Source organism: Meleagris gallopavo, chromosome 10 (genome assembly GCF_000146605.3).
Source record: "Meleagris gallopavo isolate NT-WF06-2002-E0010 breed Aviagen turkey brand Nicholas breeding stock chromosome 10, Turkey_5.1, whole genome shotgun sequence".
In the NCBI taxonomy this organism is placed as follows: Eukaryota; Metazoa; Chordata; class Aves; order Galliformes; family Phasianidae; genus Meleagris; species Meleagris gallopavo.
Window position 1 is genome coordinate 15,435,695 of NC_015020.2, and position 16,522 is coordinate 15,452,216.

A 16,522-nucleotide genomic window follows, 5' to 3' on the forward strand; every position below is an offset into this window, starting at 1 on the left:
TTTTTCATTATGGGTGAATATTGTAGGTAGTCACAGGGGTCTTCCAAAGCATGTTCAAGTTGGTGAATGAGCAATTCTTTTCCAGTTAAATGATTTGAAAGGCTGCATTCAGCCTGAGATGTATTTTGCAGATTTGTTCTGTCTGCCCTCCATAAAATCACAGAGCTCCGGGTGACCTTGAGGTGACACGTAGCTATGTGCCTAGATAGAATATGTTGTCTCCATATCACTCCTAACAATTAATAGGCTAACCAGTTATTAAAAATCTCCAAGGACAAGGGCTCCATGGCCTGCAGGCAGTCCAGAGCTTCTCTCTTTTTATTTTGAAGTTCCTCCAATTCAGTAATCTGATCCGCTTCCTCTTGAAACGGCATTTTACAAATGATAGCTGTTACTGCGTCCTTCCTTCATTCTCTCCTTTTCAGGCTGAACTGTCCTAACTCACTTAGCCTTTCATTTTTTTCTAGTTAATTTAGGTCACCTTCTTACTATCCTATAGTCCATTTCCAATTCATCTAGGCACCTTTGTCTCCAGCTCACTGCCCAATCTGTTCAAACTACTGAGTAGAAAGGAAATACTGCTTCTTCTAAGTCGTTTTATCTTTCCCAGTTCTTAATTTTAGATGCTGTTGTAGTTAATAACCACTTTAATGTGCTGCCTTGTAGTTCTCCCTGCTGAATTCTATCTCCTATCTTTCTGTAAAACTTCTGCCTGGGAAATATGAGTAAGTATCAACTTTCCATGGCTACTGACAGATCAACTGTGTTTTTTCTACTACAGATGATTTGAAGCCCAAATAGCAGGTAGCACAAGAATTTTATTGTGCTTTCATCCTAATTTGTGTCCAGAATTAATCTCTGTAACATCTGGTACAAGAGTACATGTACAGATCCAGAAGTAGTGCCTATGGTGCCATAGTCCAGGTGGATTTGTTTTTAAAAACACTTGTAAGTATCATAAAGTCTGGCTGGCAAAATTGAGCTTAGGTTATTATTTGTTTCTTTAAACTTCAATTTTAAATTCTTGTTATAATGTGAGATGTAGAAGTATTCTATGTATCAGCTGGCTATGAAATAACAACCTGACTGTTGGAGCATCCACTCTTCTTCCACCTCTCATCGTTTGTTCTTGATTCTCTTTATAACAGAGATAGCTGATGTGTGTCTTCAAGGATCATCAAATAAATCAAATCTTAAACCTTAATATTTCCTCACTTAGGGTTTCTTTTTTGTTTGTTTATTTCAAAATATGTGTCAAACTATATGAAGTCCATTGCAGAATTGTAGGGTTGGAAGGGACCTGTGTAGGTCATTGAGTCTAGCCCCCTGTCTTCATGAAGTATGAAGCTGATGGGCCTGTAAGAAGTGTCAAAGTGAGCAGGTATAGATGGTGACTGTGATCTGGAGGAAAGTAGAATGCACAGATTAAGTACAAATTTTAATGAAACAATTGAAAATGCCCCAAAAATTTCAAAGGAGAAAGTTAATGTGGCAAGATGTGTGATGTCATTGAAAGAATGGTGAATGGAGTCTTTTGAAATTGCTGAATTCTTAATGAAATAAAGTTGGAAAGATTTTAACTTAACACAGGAATCCTTTAGCATACAACCTGACAGGCAACTACTTCCACAGGCACTTTTAGAACCAGCTGAGTGTTCATTCCTCACAACCATGCTTTTCAATTGATTACTCTGAACTTGAGTTTGCATTAAGTACACAGTGTGTTTTCAATTATTCCGCTACAGGCCAGTTTCTAACATGGAGCATATGTGCTGGCAAGATATTTTGTCTGTCTTAGGCATGTATTACTTGTGAGATCTGGTCTTTGATTCATTTCCCACAAAAATACTCCTGTCAAGAAGATTTCCAAAATGCTGTTATTGTCACTGTAGAGTTTTACATAAATCCTTGCAAATGAAAGTTTATAACTTTAATAATAAGGTTTAAAACTATGATGAGTTTTTGTTTGTTTTTTTTTTTTAATATTTCAGAGCTTGGTTTCTTATGCTTTTCTATTGCCTAATACTCTCGGCTTGATTTTTGTAATCCACCACTGGTCCCAAAAGGATTGAAGGGATACTGAGTAGTACTGACTTGACAAATGGACTTCAGAGTGTATTGATTTTCTTACATAAGAGGGAGAGAAACCTCAATCAAGTCTCAGTGGCTGATCTCTACAGCAAACCAATCCAAAACTGAAATTCAAAGAGTCACATGGTTTTTTAGAAGGTCCATTGGGAAAATATCTTGTGCCTAAGGTATTAATGGGACAAGATGTTTGCTTTCTGATTGTACTTTCCCTTCACTGTATGTTTCTAATTGTTTTTAAAAGTAAAATAATATTTCTAAAACTTTTTTCTCTTGCCCTGCTGGTACCTGCCCCTAACAGTATCTCAGTAAATTGTCCTCTGTTTTAAAGGAGAGGTGAATGAAGGTTTAGCTAATCTGTTACAAACTATCTTCTTTGTTCATTTTGAAGTCCCTGTTGCCTATGCCATTTCTTTGGCTTCAATTCTTGTCATCTCAAGTATTGTTTTGCTCTCCAGACATAGATGCTTCCACTCATACAGTTTCTTTTCCTCTTTTTGTACTGCCAGAAATCCACTTTCTGCTGGTGTTTCTACCAAAAATTTTTTTGATTACTTTATTTTGAGGAACAGTACCTAGGAAACTTTCTACTTAGAAGCCAACATTAGCCCTCTCGCTCAAAGGTTTTGTAGGGCAAGCCTGATGTGCTGGGTAACACAACACACTCTCCATTGCTGTTTCCTCATCATTTTTTCTCTTTCACTTCAGAGCAACTTACTCAGAAATACAATACTTCTGACCTGAAGAAGGGGTTTGGTCAGTTAATGCATCACCATTGGTATAGGGCACAACTTTCTGATCAATGTCTTCAGCCCTCTGCACAGCGTGGCATTGACTAGGATGTCAGGGGCCTCTGTGGAGAGAGAATAGTCTCAGCTCTGTCTTGGCTGTGATTAGGTTTTCTCTTTCTGAAATGAGAAAATGAAAGTGATTAGTCTTCAGCCTTTTGAAATCATACCTCCACAGCCCTCATCTTGATGAACAAGAGTACAGGGTAATTCTTTGTCTCAACGATTTCTGCCTGGCATAGAGGCCTGCAGTTGGCCACAAGTCATACTGACAGCAATGGTAGCTCTGATTCTCAGAGTTCGTCACAAAGTCTCTTGATCATGCCACTGACCTCCGAGCATTGCCTCAGTGCCAGCATCACCAGGATAGATCTCTGACAGGTGCCAAGAGACACCTTAGGCTGAAACATAATGCACAATTTCAGACAAACAGTACGTCGCTCTAGCAAACACTGAGGAACCTGTTTGTCTCTCTAGCCTGTCCAGAAATTCATTTGTGCCAGTGTTGTTAGCCTGCAAGGTCACTCTCTCAATGGCTCATTGCAGTATATATAAGCTATGAGATTTCCAGACTAGCTAGCAGATCAAGAAGAAAAGCAAATAAAAGCAACCATAAGGTCTTCCTTTGCACCTGTTATGCTAAAGTACTTGGGCCTTAACTCTACTGAAATTACATAAGTAAATATCTTTTTAAAAGTTTTGTTTCATTTTTCAATGACCCGAAATGTCAGGGTGGAATATCGTCTTTCTGATATGAAATGATTTCTATGGAACAAACTACTACTAGGCTTATGAAAAGAATATAACTGCCTATCGAATGCAGGAGAAATGTGTTGTTTTTTTTTTAATTCTTCCTTAAATGCCAGGTTAGTGCTAGCTAAGCTAGCACAGCGACATATGTAGAGACTCTAATGCCAATGTGCCTATTGCCATTTTATTTACACAGTGCTTTTCAAAGCATTGCAGGCTCGGTGCATTCATGCTTTATTCTGCTTCTGAAAGCTTTCATGTTTCTGCCATCTTTCATGTGCAGTTATATGCAGTGTACTCTGGGCGCGCCTCTTTTTCTTCAAGCTCAGCATTTCATGTTTTTTCTCAGTTAATTTTCTGTTTTTTAGTTTGAGGTTTTGCAGGTACAGGGAATGAGATTTGAAAAAAAAAAACAAAAAACAAAAAACAAAACAAAACAAAAACTTAGTATCATGCTTTCCATTTCATATAGTGGTACTTGTCCTGCACGGGAGAAATTCGTGGGAGAGCCTCAGGAGAGAGTTACTTCACTTTTAAAAAGGACTAGAAGACTTTGATCCCCCTGATTTTCAGTTTGTTTGGGCTATAACACTTAGGGGGATAATGGACAACACCTGATCCAGTATCATGTTTACTTGGACTGACTTTTACTTTGTTCTACTGAATTTCCCCTTGAAATTTGTGGTCAGACTGTATTGCTAGCAAGCTGTATGTTTGTAAAGCTTCCAGCACTGCAATGTTAGGATCACAGTAGCCTCTGTGTGATAGCACAGTACGATAATTGAATTAACGCAATTTGTAGCAGTAGCTGTTTACTATTGGTTTGTCAACTGCAGCTGTCCCCTTGCGTGGACTTTAGGCTCAGTTAGCTTGTGCAGTCCTCACTGCTCACAGGACCACTTATACAAATAGAGCAGAGGCTCTCAGGAATCGAGAGTTGTACTATACTGCTGCTGGGCACTGTGGAGCTGCCAGCTATGAACTGGTATGGACACTGCACTAATAATTCCTCATACTTCTTATCCAGGGATCAGCTGGCTTACCTGGAGAAACTGGGCCATCTGGAAGCCTTGGTGAAAAGGTATAAATAACATATCTAACACTCAGAAGCAAAAATCAACTTTAAAAGCTGTTGGGAAGACAAAATATTAGTGAGAGATGTTTTGCTGTCCGTGGATAAAGCTTATGTTTCTGTAGTATTTCAGTGTATGGGGATGCAATAAATGGAAATCCAAATGCTGTTATTAGGGGTATGTGTCTGGTTCTTGATTTGAATTGGCAATGAATTCACCAATCTGTGAACAGCAATCTGTTGCTTATAGATTTGATATGTCACGTTAGGACACCTTACTATCTACTGCTATTGATTCACAAAACTGTCATAAATTATGCTTGTTTTATGCAGCAGTCGTTGGTTAAGTGCTGCTACATCATTAACAGATGAAGTAGAATGATAAATATGACAATATGCATTAACTGAGTAAAAAAGGCAACATTGTTCATTTTCTCTACCATATAATAACAGTTGTGTATGAAAGTGAAGTTTGGCAGACAATGTGACTAGAACTGCATAAATAGCTTAAGTATATTTGACATGGTTTTATTTAGGAGAAATATTTTAAAACTGAAAAACAGGAAACTATTACGGCACTGCATGTCAGCTTCAATTATAATAAAAGCATAATTGTTTGTCAGAATGATCCAGCACCATTTGTGTTTCTGCCCTGCAGGGCTGAATTATTTCATCCAGACTGGTGGCTGCTATTTAAAGGAATCTTATTAGAAAAGTCTTAGCAATTTATTAGAATTTCTGTGAAAACATGAACAGAAATTTACCTATGGAAAACACTGCTTGTTAAAACCAAAATATTTTTTCTCATATTGCTTTAATCATAATATCTAAGAATTCAGTATTGAAGGACTCTTTTTGTTCTTAACTATACTCCACTTCAACAAATATTACTTTGGGATACTGCTGCTAGTTTAAGTAGAAGGAAGGGGAAGAGACAGTGGAAGAATAATCGATCTTGCAATTGGAAGCAATCTTCTTCACAGTACAATAATTATTTTCATTACTATGTTGTTTTTGTAGAACTTGTCTTCCTCTTTTCTGGATTGAATACTACAATGTAAACATGCTGTGTGGATTTAAATGACAAATAAACTTTGAGCACATTTATTATAAAGGAATGTGTCTTCAAAGTATGTAACAAAATATTGCATTATCTCTGTGTCATTTGTACTGTCCACGATAAATGTGCAATCTGTGCAATGAAGATTATCTACAGCCAAGCTGATGGTTGGGCTGGATGCTATATGAATAAAAGGTGGGAAAGTGCGTAGGACAAGAATGAGACCTTCTCTATGCTGTGCATTCCCATTGCTTCTGCAGCTGATGCAGGGCTGCCTTCCTTTTAGATCTGTTCTTTTCCCAAATGTGCTGAAGAAATGAGGGAGAGAGGAAAAAAATTGTTTACTGAGGTGAGGATTATAGATTAAAAACATAACTATAAATGTGGGGCTCGCAATAGAAAGAGATCTGCTAGTAGCAGTTCAGAAAAACTGGTGAAGTACCAAATCTCTTCTGCAGATTTCTAAGAAAAGGAAAGACCCTAAAGCAGAGGTGTTATGCACTCCCCTTTTAGCAGTAAGTCCCTTGTAAATTGTGAATGACACCTCTAATAAAAGTCCTCTTGCATCTCTGTTGTATTGTTAGAGCAGGTCTAGGAATAGTAGACAAGGAATGTTTCAGGGAAAGAACACTCACATTTATTTTCTTTTTAATTTTTCATTAAAGGGAGAGCGAGGCAGTCAAGGACCAGTAGGTCCTCCTGGAGAGAAAGGTGTGATGGTAAGTTATAATTAAGGTCTAATTCATATTTATGTTAATTACAAAGGCACTTTACCTTCCAAAACAGTAATGAATTGTAAGCCTTCTGACTGTGCAAACTTCATGTAAAACAGTAGTATTTATAATAAGGTGTTCCTGGAAAGCTTCATAGCAACATTTTGACTGCTTTTGAGCTGATGTTGCAAACTGAATGAAGCAGCAAAATAACAGAAGTTTTATCAAACGGCTCTCAGGAGACTTGCATAAAAAAATAAAACACACTGAATTGAAAGAAGAGAGAAATAAAGGAAGGGAAGTAGATCAAACCATTTGTTACGTATGCTGTTGTAACCAAGTTATACTAGTAGTCAGGCTGGTAACCAGTGTGAGCTCTTCAATCTGCTGCACAGCAGTTGTGGACAGCCCCTGGGTGTCACCCTTGTTGGAAGACTGATTTCCTGACAGCAATGCTTGTTGCATCCTGACTTAGAACAATTAATGCATCAGTTGACATTTTATTAATTTACCTCCAATTTTTCAAGCAACTAACTGGATTTATTATTGTTGTTTTAATAACAATTTTGATAAAATTGTGTCTTTTTTCTATACTTACTTCAATTCTAGGGTTACCTTGGACCTCCAGGAGGCCCTGGGTCAGTGGGGCCAGAAGGATTACCTGTACGTATAAAATAGTGCTTTGATTTGACATAAAATATACCATTTCTTAAACTGCCTTTTTGCTCTGTTGGAGTTACGAATGTTTTCTAACTGTTACTGGAGTCTGTAAAACTGTCATGAAAATTTGTCTGGTCAGACACAGTGTTCACTTGCTCTGTACCAGGATAATCCATGAGAGACAGGAAAAGTAATTATATCACTTACTCACCCATTTAAAAATTACTCAGTTGAGACAAGTAGGGACATAGAGTTTTTTAAGGATGGTTTATTAGTGCACAACAATTTTATTCATTGATTCTTAATACAATTTACATATGTTATTATATGTTTAGTTTGATTATTAATTTTAAAATGGTTTTATGATTTGCTGTATATAACTGTTATAATTTCACTGTGGATCAACAGTACACATGCTTTAACATAATGTTGCTGAATTAAGAGTATCCTTTGAGGAATTTTTTGAAAGTTGGACAGAATTAATGTAATCCAACAGGTCATGCTTTCTTATTCAGAATAAGATTACTTAAAGACTACTACTCAGATTTTACTAGATAAATTATACTAACACAATTAATTTAATTTGAACTATGACTGGAAATTACTAATTTTTTTGGTTGCACTGGTTGTTACTCATTGCGTATGAACCTTGTAATTTTTATAAATCTATATGTCAAAGGCAATAATTAATTTATTTGACATATAGGGACCTTCTGGGACAAGGGGACCACCAGGACCACAAGGGCCTAAGGGCAGAAGGGTAAGTAGTTCTGCTTTCTCATGGTACTTAGAGCAGAGTATTGCCAATATAAATTCGACGTAGAACCCATGTACAGTTGCTTCCTCTGAACTCAGGACTCCAACTATTTGCAGTGAGATCAAACAGATGATAATTGTATTTCTGTCTAGGAAAGAATATGAATCTTCTTTTCCCCTCATGTTTCAGTTAAATGAGGATTTGCTTTTGATTTCAGCTGAGAGCTGACTACTAACCTTCTATAGACAAATATGAAAGAGTTACATTTATGATCACTATTGATCTGTTTGGGTGTTTTAGGAACAGTTTTCTTTATCACTACATCGTTTTTGTTTTTGAATGTAAAATAAAATCCCCAGTGGCTCAGTGAGGAAATAGCAACGTCAGAAGACAATGTATTAGCTGGTAATTTTACCTGCACAAAAAGAAAATTAAGTTCAGAAAATTAGCACGTGAATATGTGAGATGTAGGGAGGAAGAGTCATACTAGTCAGTGCCCGGAAAAAATGAGTTAATTGAGGACAATTTTTCAGAATGCAGATGTATTTGTTTATGCAACATATTTGACAAAATTAAAAGAGAAACCTTAATGAGCTGCAGAGGCTGAGAACCCACCCTGCCTTTCAGAAACAGGGAGCCCAACGAATTATCAGAAGTTATGTTAGCAGCAGAGTCCAGCCATTGGCTTTCAGAAAAGTAGCTTCTGAAGTGTTCAGAAGGTGTTTTTACAAATAGGCTTGATACAGGGAGGCCCTGGGGGCTCCCAAGAACCTGTGTTGGTAGCCTTCTGACAGGAGTGAGGTTCTCTTTCTTAGCTTAGATGAGAAGTAAGACAAATATGCCATTTACTTCACAGACAGATTTGAAAATGTATATCAAAATAGAAACACAAGGCAATTGTGAGACTGAAAATAAGCAGAAGCTTGGCACCACTTTCAGTTGTCTGATTCAGTGAACCAGATAAGTGCATTTACCTCTCTATGATTTCAGTGGGAGCATGACTCAAAGTGAAATGGATGCTGAAGTGTTTTGCTGAATTATTACTTGCAAGCCAGCAGCATGCAGAAGAGTATGTATTATGCAAACCCAGTTTTCACTGTACAAAGCTGATGTTTGAGAATTCTTTGGGCCATACGTCTTCTGGAGTTTTCTCAACTGGTTACCTATGAGATGCAGTGAGTTCAAAGGCCAGCTGAAAAGTAATTAGTCTCTGAAACTGGGACTAAACTTCTTTCAGGTAGTATGTTTTAATTCCAGTGGACACAGCGTTCCCCTTCTGATCCTTCCCCCTTGATAGTCCATCTGCCAACATCACCAGAGCTGGGATTGGGACCAAGATGCTGCTTGAATGTGAGTGCTCCAGGCTCTCCTCCTTCACAGCAGCAGATTTAATTTAGATTCCGTTTTGAAGGTAGGAGGCATTTTATTTAAGGAATGTCATATCTTCTGCCAAATGAGACAAGAATTTTTGAGGGTGTCTCTTTATGATTTTGGCAGCACACCAACCAAGGAGTACATTGCTTATAATTAAAGATCACTCAAAATAAATCCCAAACATCCCAAGTTCTGTGGAAGTCATGGTACAGAGCTGTGGTTTGTGCCTTTGCCTACATCCAACGTGACTAGGAATGCTTCACGGAAAACTGTCTTGGAGCAGACCCAAGTCTTTATGCTCTGTGAACAAACTCCCAGTGAAGTTGTTGAGAATCTTTTCTACTCTCAAAATCAAAATATTAAACCCAAAACACATAAGGAAAATATTTGGAGGCCCCTGAAATCTGGGATTTGTCATCACTGGATTCAGAATGACAAGTGTAAGAACCCAAAGCTCTGTGTGGCAGGACTTGGAAAAATGCATACTGCAGTCACATACAGAAGTTAAATAGAAGCATATGGAAAATTCCTTTTATTGTGTACTGAAACAAGAAATTGTCCCATCTTCACAGCTGGAATCTGCAGAAACTCTTGGGAGCACTGACCTCTACTTCTGCACTGTCACAGAGTGGAATTCCTTCATCCCATAAATTATGGATCTTTCAGCAGCCGGTTCACATCCAAAGTTTCCCAGCAGAATACTTTTGGCTGAGAGCATCCAGCTGCTCAGTCTTCAACACACTGGGGAGTTTTGGCCAGCTGGAGGGAGGCTGTCTGGGAGCCTGTGGAACACACTGTGGGTTTTGGGGAGATATGCCACTGAGCACAGAGCTTTCTCAGCTCATGCTCAAGACTTGACAAGCATGTAGAGTTGGGTTCTTTTGTGACTCACTTTTCTTTTTCTTATATACCATTTGATCTTTTGAAAGTACTGAAGGAGAGCACCATCTGGTAGATACTTTAGTGTCAGAACAGTACTCTGGAGACTGGAAATAGCTGTGTCAAGGAGAAGGAATCTCTCATGGCCAAGAGGAAGAGTAGTCTTGAAGGACATACTGGTAACAATATTGTGGCAGTGGCTCTATGGCTGCCAAGTTTTTAGTTCTTGTGTTCTAATGTATGGAGAAGAAAACTAGAATGTCAAGACTGATACTGCTTTTTGTGCTACCATAATCTCCATTGAACTCATGTTACCTTTAATTTGAGAGAAAGTGTTCCTGTATCATTAGACTGACTTCATGAGCAAGATCAAAGTAAAGTTCTTAATACCTGCTAAGATTCCAAGCAGCTAGTATTCTTCAGGCTAATGCCTAGTATTTTAAAGCTTAAAAGAAGTTATTTTTATGCCCTTATTTTCCTGGAATTCTGCTCATTGAGAGAGACGTATCTGATGGCGTACTTAGCATACATAGTGTTATTTTCACTCTTATATCTAGGAGACAGAATGAGGAAAACAAAAGGGATTGGTTGGTTTCTCTTTTCTTCTTAGATGAACTTCTTCTGGCTTCATTTATTATCTTTAAGTTTTCAATGCAGTATGTTCCATTTTGGTTAGAAAACTGGACCCATGCCAAAGAAAAAAGTAGTAGCAATTGTTTGGCAGACTTACTCCTCAGCTTAGCTGCAACCTAAATTAAATAGCAGCAAGCATGTTATACGTATCTCTCATTCTGTACAAGTTGCAGTAGGAAAAGATACAGATCCAACTGATCTGTGCTGATAATGCGCCACAGTGTACTATTGATAGGAATGTTGTGGTGTGTTTTTGATAGAACATTCAATTGTCTTTCCCTTGGATTCCTACACTTTGCTCTGTGACTGGCTAAAGGTAGGCAAAATCCTGAGTGAAAAGCTGAGCATTTTGTTGGTTTCTGTTAACTTATTTCAGTTCAAAGTTATTTAGTGAAAGGTTGGTGTTTTGAATGATAGGCCTTTTCACTTGATTGTGATTATTAGTGATCATTCTTCCTAATGAATGGGCTGTCAATGTAGCAGTATCTATGTGACTAGCAGGAAGATTTTGGTGTACTATGCACGAAGTACAAACTGACAGTCCTATGCATTTTCCTTACAGGCCCATTTCCCAAACTGTGGGTTGTGAACCCCCATTGTGATTAAAAGGAAGTCACAAGTGTTTAAAACATTTGATCTGTTAATATTATTGATAGAAGATAAAATCTAGAATGAAAATTCTTTATTACTCAGAAGCGTACAATTAAAATGTCCATTTTTCTCCTTGAATATTTCATTTTGAGTTTCTATTTCCTTAAAAGCACCGTGAAGAATGCAGAAAGACAAATAACAGATCATGTACCTAAGAAGTCTGGGAAAGAATAAAACTTTTCTGCAATTGCTTTCCTTAGTACTCTGAATCTTCCCTTCCATATGTTGCTTAGGATATTCCTTTGCTCTTCTTTGAGTTTCTATCTCTCTGTGCCCTCCATTTTTTGATCCACCCTCACTTCATCTCAACATTTCCAACCTTCCCTTCCCCTTCCATGGAGAATTTTCACCTAACATCAATATCAGATCACAGGACTCTAAACCTGCTTAGTCCTCCTTAAGTTTTAATCACAACCCATTTTGTGTACATTTTAGTCATCTATTACAGGAAAAAGTGCAGAGCAGTAGCCTGACATTAATTTGATCAAGGTGTTTAGCTTTCTTTTAGATTATGGTATAATTCAATAGTTACACAGTTGCATAATCTAAACTTTAGGTGCAATTCTGTTTTTCTCATCAGGGTCTCCATCACCCTTGAAAGCACTATTAGTCTTTTGATTCTCATCTATGTGTGCACTGAAGTTACCAGGATTACCACAGACTTCAGTTGTCTTTGGATTGGGATCGCACTCAGCAAGAGCATTACGGAGACCAGGAGTGTTGTGTCCTCCTCTGAAACTTAAAAAAAAAAAGAACTGTAAATACTCAGTCATTAATTGACCAAAGCAAGAAAGGGGGCCAGGAAGGCAGAGGGATTGCCTCACACAATCTGGTTCCAAGCCTATTGAGGTATCAGAAGGATTCTAACAACTCCCATCCTGTTCCCTTTCCTTGCCTTGTGGCTCCTGTACACTGCTCATGCTGGCCAGAAGCAGCAGTGCTGAAAAGCTGACAGATAAGCTTCTCATAGGATAGTTTGGCTTGGCCAGAGGATGTAGTTATGTATCAGGCCACAGGAAAGGACTTTTCCCGAGACATTTTCATTTGAAGTGTTAGGCAAAGCCTAACATAACGTGAATGCATGTTGTTTCTGAGGTACCGTCAGCCTTTGGTTTTACTGTAGCTCCAGAGAAGAGTGGGTGGCTGCTCATCTGTTTTGACAGGGGCTTTGATGTGCATCAATATAGGCAAGCTAACAGACAGAATTTTGTTATGTTTTGTCTCAAAAAGCTCAGTAGGGGCAAGGATGTCACAAACATTTTTTTGAGAAGGAAGTGAATAAAATCAGATATGCTTCCAACAAAGCCTTTTTGCATCCTTATCTTATTACTTATTAAAACACTTTGTAATCAGATGTGATTGAATGCGATGCACTAAAAACCATGACCCAAGAAATAAGATTCCCTGTAACTCAGAAATGCACTCAGAAAATGCAACTCATTTTCATCGAGGCAATGCCTTAGCAATGTACGTATTCTCTCTGCTTGATAGCAGCACAGCACAGACAAGAAGACACCAGAAAAGCTGTCATCTCATCCTCCCACTGCACACTGTTGTAAAAAACCCAGCTCTGTTATTTTTGCCTAGCTCTTGCTTTAAAGCAGTTGTCGGTTTTAGATTGTACTTAACTAGTTTTGATTTTGTTTCTGTACCCAAGGAGGGTTTAGAATTATGGAAATACGCTCCAATGTCAGGATGAATAAACGTTTTTGTTTTTGTTTTTGTTTTCCACTTTGCTCATTACCTATTTTAAGGATTTTTTTTTGTTTGTTTGCTTCTGAACTAATGGATTAAGATTGCTAATCTTAAATAATTGTGTCTGACCATTTTGGCAATAAATATTTGCTATGTTGAAATACCATAGCATAACAAAATAGGCTATCACTGTTCATGTATTGGTTGTAAAATGTCAGTTAAAAGTAAATAATTTAGTTTGATAATACAGCTGTTCACAGTGCAAGGTAATAAATTGGTTTCGATCTTGCCTCAGGCTGGTTTACTAATGGAAGAACCTTATCTGCCTTTTCAAAGTCTTAGAAGCAAGCAGGATTTTTTGTGTGTACAACTGAAGTCCAAAAGCAAGTGCCTTATATAACCAGTAGTCATCTAGGTACTTCTAAATATGCCTTGCACGCATGCAAAGTGGATGAAAAAGAGCAGAAAATATCTGACTGCAAACCGGGTTCAGTGAAGCCCCTAGGCATCTTGTTTATATAGTTAAAAACATATATATCTTTATTCTAAAGTTTACATTACAGTAAGCCAGAAACTAATTTTATTCTTTGAAGCTTTATTTTATACTTAACATGCAAGGAAAATTGCTGTGAATTTTCAGTGTTACAGTCAACAAAATCGATTTCCATCTCTTAGAGCTTATGTTGCATATATTGATACAAAATAATGCACAATTAATGTTCCTAATCACTTGTTCAATATTCAGGGGCCTAGAGGTATAGATGGTCCTCTTGGAGAGCCGGGTACACAAGGTATTAAGGTGAGTGCTTCCGTTGCTCAACACAATACAAAACGTGGATAGACTGTGATAGGCAATACACCATGCCATCCCCAGAAAGTCAACATGTTGGAAGCTGTAATAAATTTACTTTTAGTCCAGGAGGAGACTTGCAAATTTCTGCTTTGTCCAGGTATTCCTTGACCGTAGTAGAAGCCCATCTAAGCCTAAATCTGCAGTTTCTGCACTTCCCCAGCATTTAAATATATATTGCCTGTATGTAGCTTATGTAGCAAATGCTAATAGAACTCACATGCTGTTATTTATCAGGGAGAAAGAGGAGATCCAGGAAAGAAAGGCACTTCTGGGCTCATTGTAAGTATTGGAGCCAGTCTTTGTATTAAGCCTTAATGTATTTACTACCAGTTTCTGACCTGTTCTTCAAAATTATCAGAGGGTAACCTCTTTAAAAATCTCTCTTTGATCAGGGTAAAGCTGGAAATCCAGGTCAAAGAGGAGATCAAGGAGCACTTGTGAGTATTAAATACTCTAGTACTGCTTCCAAAACACAAAATATCATCATTTATATATATCATACTTTTTTATTATTATTATTTTAGAGCAGCTTGAAAACTAACATAGGAGTTTGCATTTTTTGTACAAAGAATCAAAGGCAGAAGAGAGAGTAAGCGTGAACATTGCAGTGCACTAACAGAACAATGCTTTCACAGATGACAGTCCACAGAATATAGCATGATTGCAAAGTGCAGCAGAAGCAGCTGTATGTAGTGTAAAGGGGCTAGAGGGTACTTTGCAAGTGATTTTATTGTAGTTTTAAGGGAAGAAGTCACTGTGACGTAGAAAATTACTTGACAGATTTTAAACTCGATGGGTATTATCAATGTTGAGATCAACATAGAAAAATATATAGTAAGTATACCACGTGTATAGGAGAAAATTCCGCACCTAGACCTTTTTTCAGTGGATATCTAAGATAGGTTGTGGTTGGTGTTGATAATCTTTAAGGACTTTTCCAAGCTGTGCAATTCTATGATTCTGTTTTCTATCTTCTACAAAGAAGGTTATCAATGAATCCAAATGGTAGGGTATATTCAAGAAGGAAGGAAGCCAAGAAACAAGCAAAGCAGTAATGGTTGTGATTCTGGTCTGAAACTAAGACTCAGAATGCTGTTTGCCACTGCACTTCTCTTGCCTCTTCTGGTTGGATTTGTAAGCCTGTTGCCAGTCAGCTTTGACAGAGGGTTTTCCTTCTCTCTTCCTTCACTGAGATTTGTGTGTGTACAGGATGAAGAATGGAGTAAAATCTCATTGGGTTGAAATGATGGGAATTAGTACATTCGTTGCAAAGTACAAGATGTTGCACTAGTACTCCTACAGATGAAGTTTCTAGAAGGGGATGTGAGATATGTGTGAGCCAGGTTAAACAGAAAGGAAGCTGGGGTTACTGGTAATCTCAAATACCATTTGTAGGACAGGACACTCATACGGTTGTGGGTAGGCCCAGTTTGCACACACCAGCAGCACGTGAGGCAAAGGAGAGCAGTGCATGTCTCTGGTAAATGGTGAGTCATCCAAGATCCATCCCTATGTAAAAGAAATAGTGGAGATGTCTGTTTGGGACTTCCTCGCCTGCCACAAGGGCTAGTGATGTGGTGATGCATGTGATTCAGAAAATGAGGCTTCTTAAGTATTTCGAGCAAGTAATTGAGTGAGCAGAAATGAGAGAGGGAAGTGGTTTTGCATAGAATGTAAAACAGTCTGCTTCCAACTGATTTTTTTTATTTTCCTTCATTTTATTTTAACCTTTGAGGGTTTGCCTGGGCCTCCTGGAACCACAGGAGACAGAGGGCCAATGGGAGAGACAGTAAGTTGATTCTTATGCCTGCTTAAAATTTTTTCCATGTATTGTACTGAATTCCCTAGCAACTCAAACTCTGTTTTACCAAGATTTGGTGTTGTCAACAGTGCATGTGCAGGGATTGTGTGCTAATTGTTGTATTGTGGGATAATTGTTGTATAATTACGGAACTTGAGTCTGCCTCCTTTGCTTTGGTGTAACTTGCACATAAAGAGATGTGTTAATCATGCTGAGAAGCGCTATAATAAGGCATATACAACATAGGAGAGCATGGCAAAATTTGGATTGCAATGCTAGGTGGTTCTGCTCTACATTAGGGTAGACATCTACATCACAGATTTAATAAAAATGTGTACCAATACAGATATTAGTGGTGATGTTGTTTTTGGATATCTTAGGATTGTTGTTCAGGAACTCAAGGACCACATGTATTTGGCAGATTAAAGTTTCAATAACAAAAAGACTGTTCTAATATACCTCAGACATTCCTCTTTTGAATGGATTCCTGTTCTGATCATTATTATTTCAAAGTCATACTCACTTTTACATGGTTTTTTTACATGGTTAATGTTGTAACAGACGATTGTGCAGGTTCTGCAGCAAATATATACAAAGTACTGAAATGTGTAGCCATGATAAGAATACTATTTCATCACCATTTCTGGGGACAAGTCAGACTGTATAAATACAGTGAAAGACTCTGCACTTTCTTAGAGGAGGGGGCTTAGGAGAAAGCTGCCATTCTGTAGTGCTGAAATGTTAAAAA

General features: G+C 37.9%; 1 protein-coding gene across 3 annotated transcripts in view; it reads left to right on the forward strand.

The window, feature by feature from the left end:
* The window catches only part of COL24A1 (collagen type XXIV alpha 1 chain), a 120,750-nt gene that overhangs the window by 65,763 nt on the left and 38,465 nt on the right, over positions 1 to 16,522 (forward strand). For all 3 annotated transcript variants that reach the window (XM_019618662.2, XM_031554856.1, XM_031554857.1), the window contains exons 25-32: positions 4,654 to 4,707; positions 6,424 to 6,477; positions 7,081 to 7,134; positions 7,838 to 7,891; positions 13,866 to 13,919; positions 14,208 to 14,252; positions 14,366 to 14,410; positions 15,709 to 15,762. In XM_019618662.2, coding sequence (XP_019474207.2) covers positions 4,654 to 4,707; positions 6,424 to 6,477; positions 7,081 to 7,134; positions 7,838 to 7,891; positions 13,866 to 13,919; positions 14,208 to 14,252; positions 14,366 to 14,410; positions 15,709 to 15,762 — 414 coding nt within the window. The remainder of the gene's footprint in view (positions 1 to 4,653; positions 4,708 to 6,423; positions 6,478 to 7,080; positions 7,135 to 7,837; positions 7,892 to 13,865; positions 13,920 to 14,207; positions 14,253 to 14,365; positions 14,411 to 15,708; positions 15,763 to 16,522) is intronic.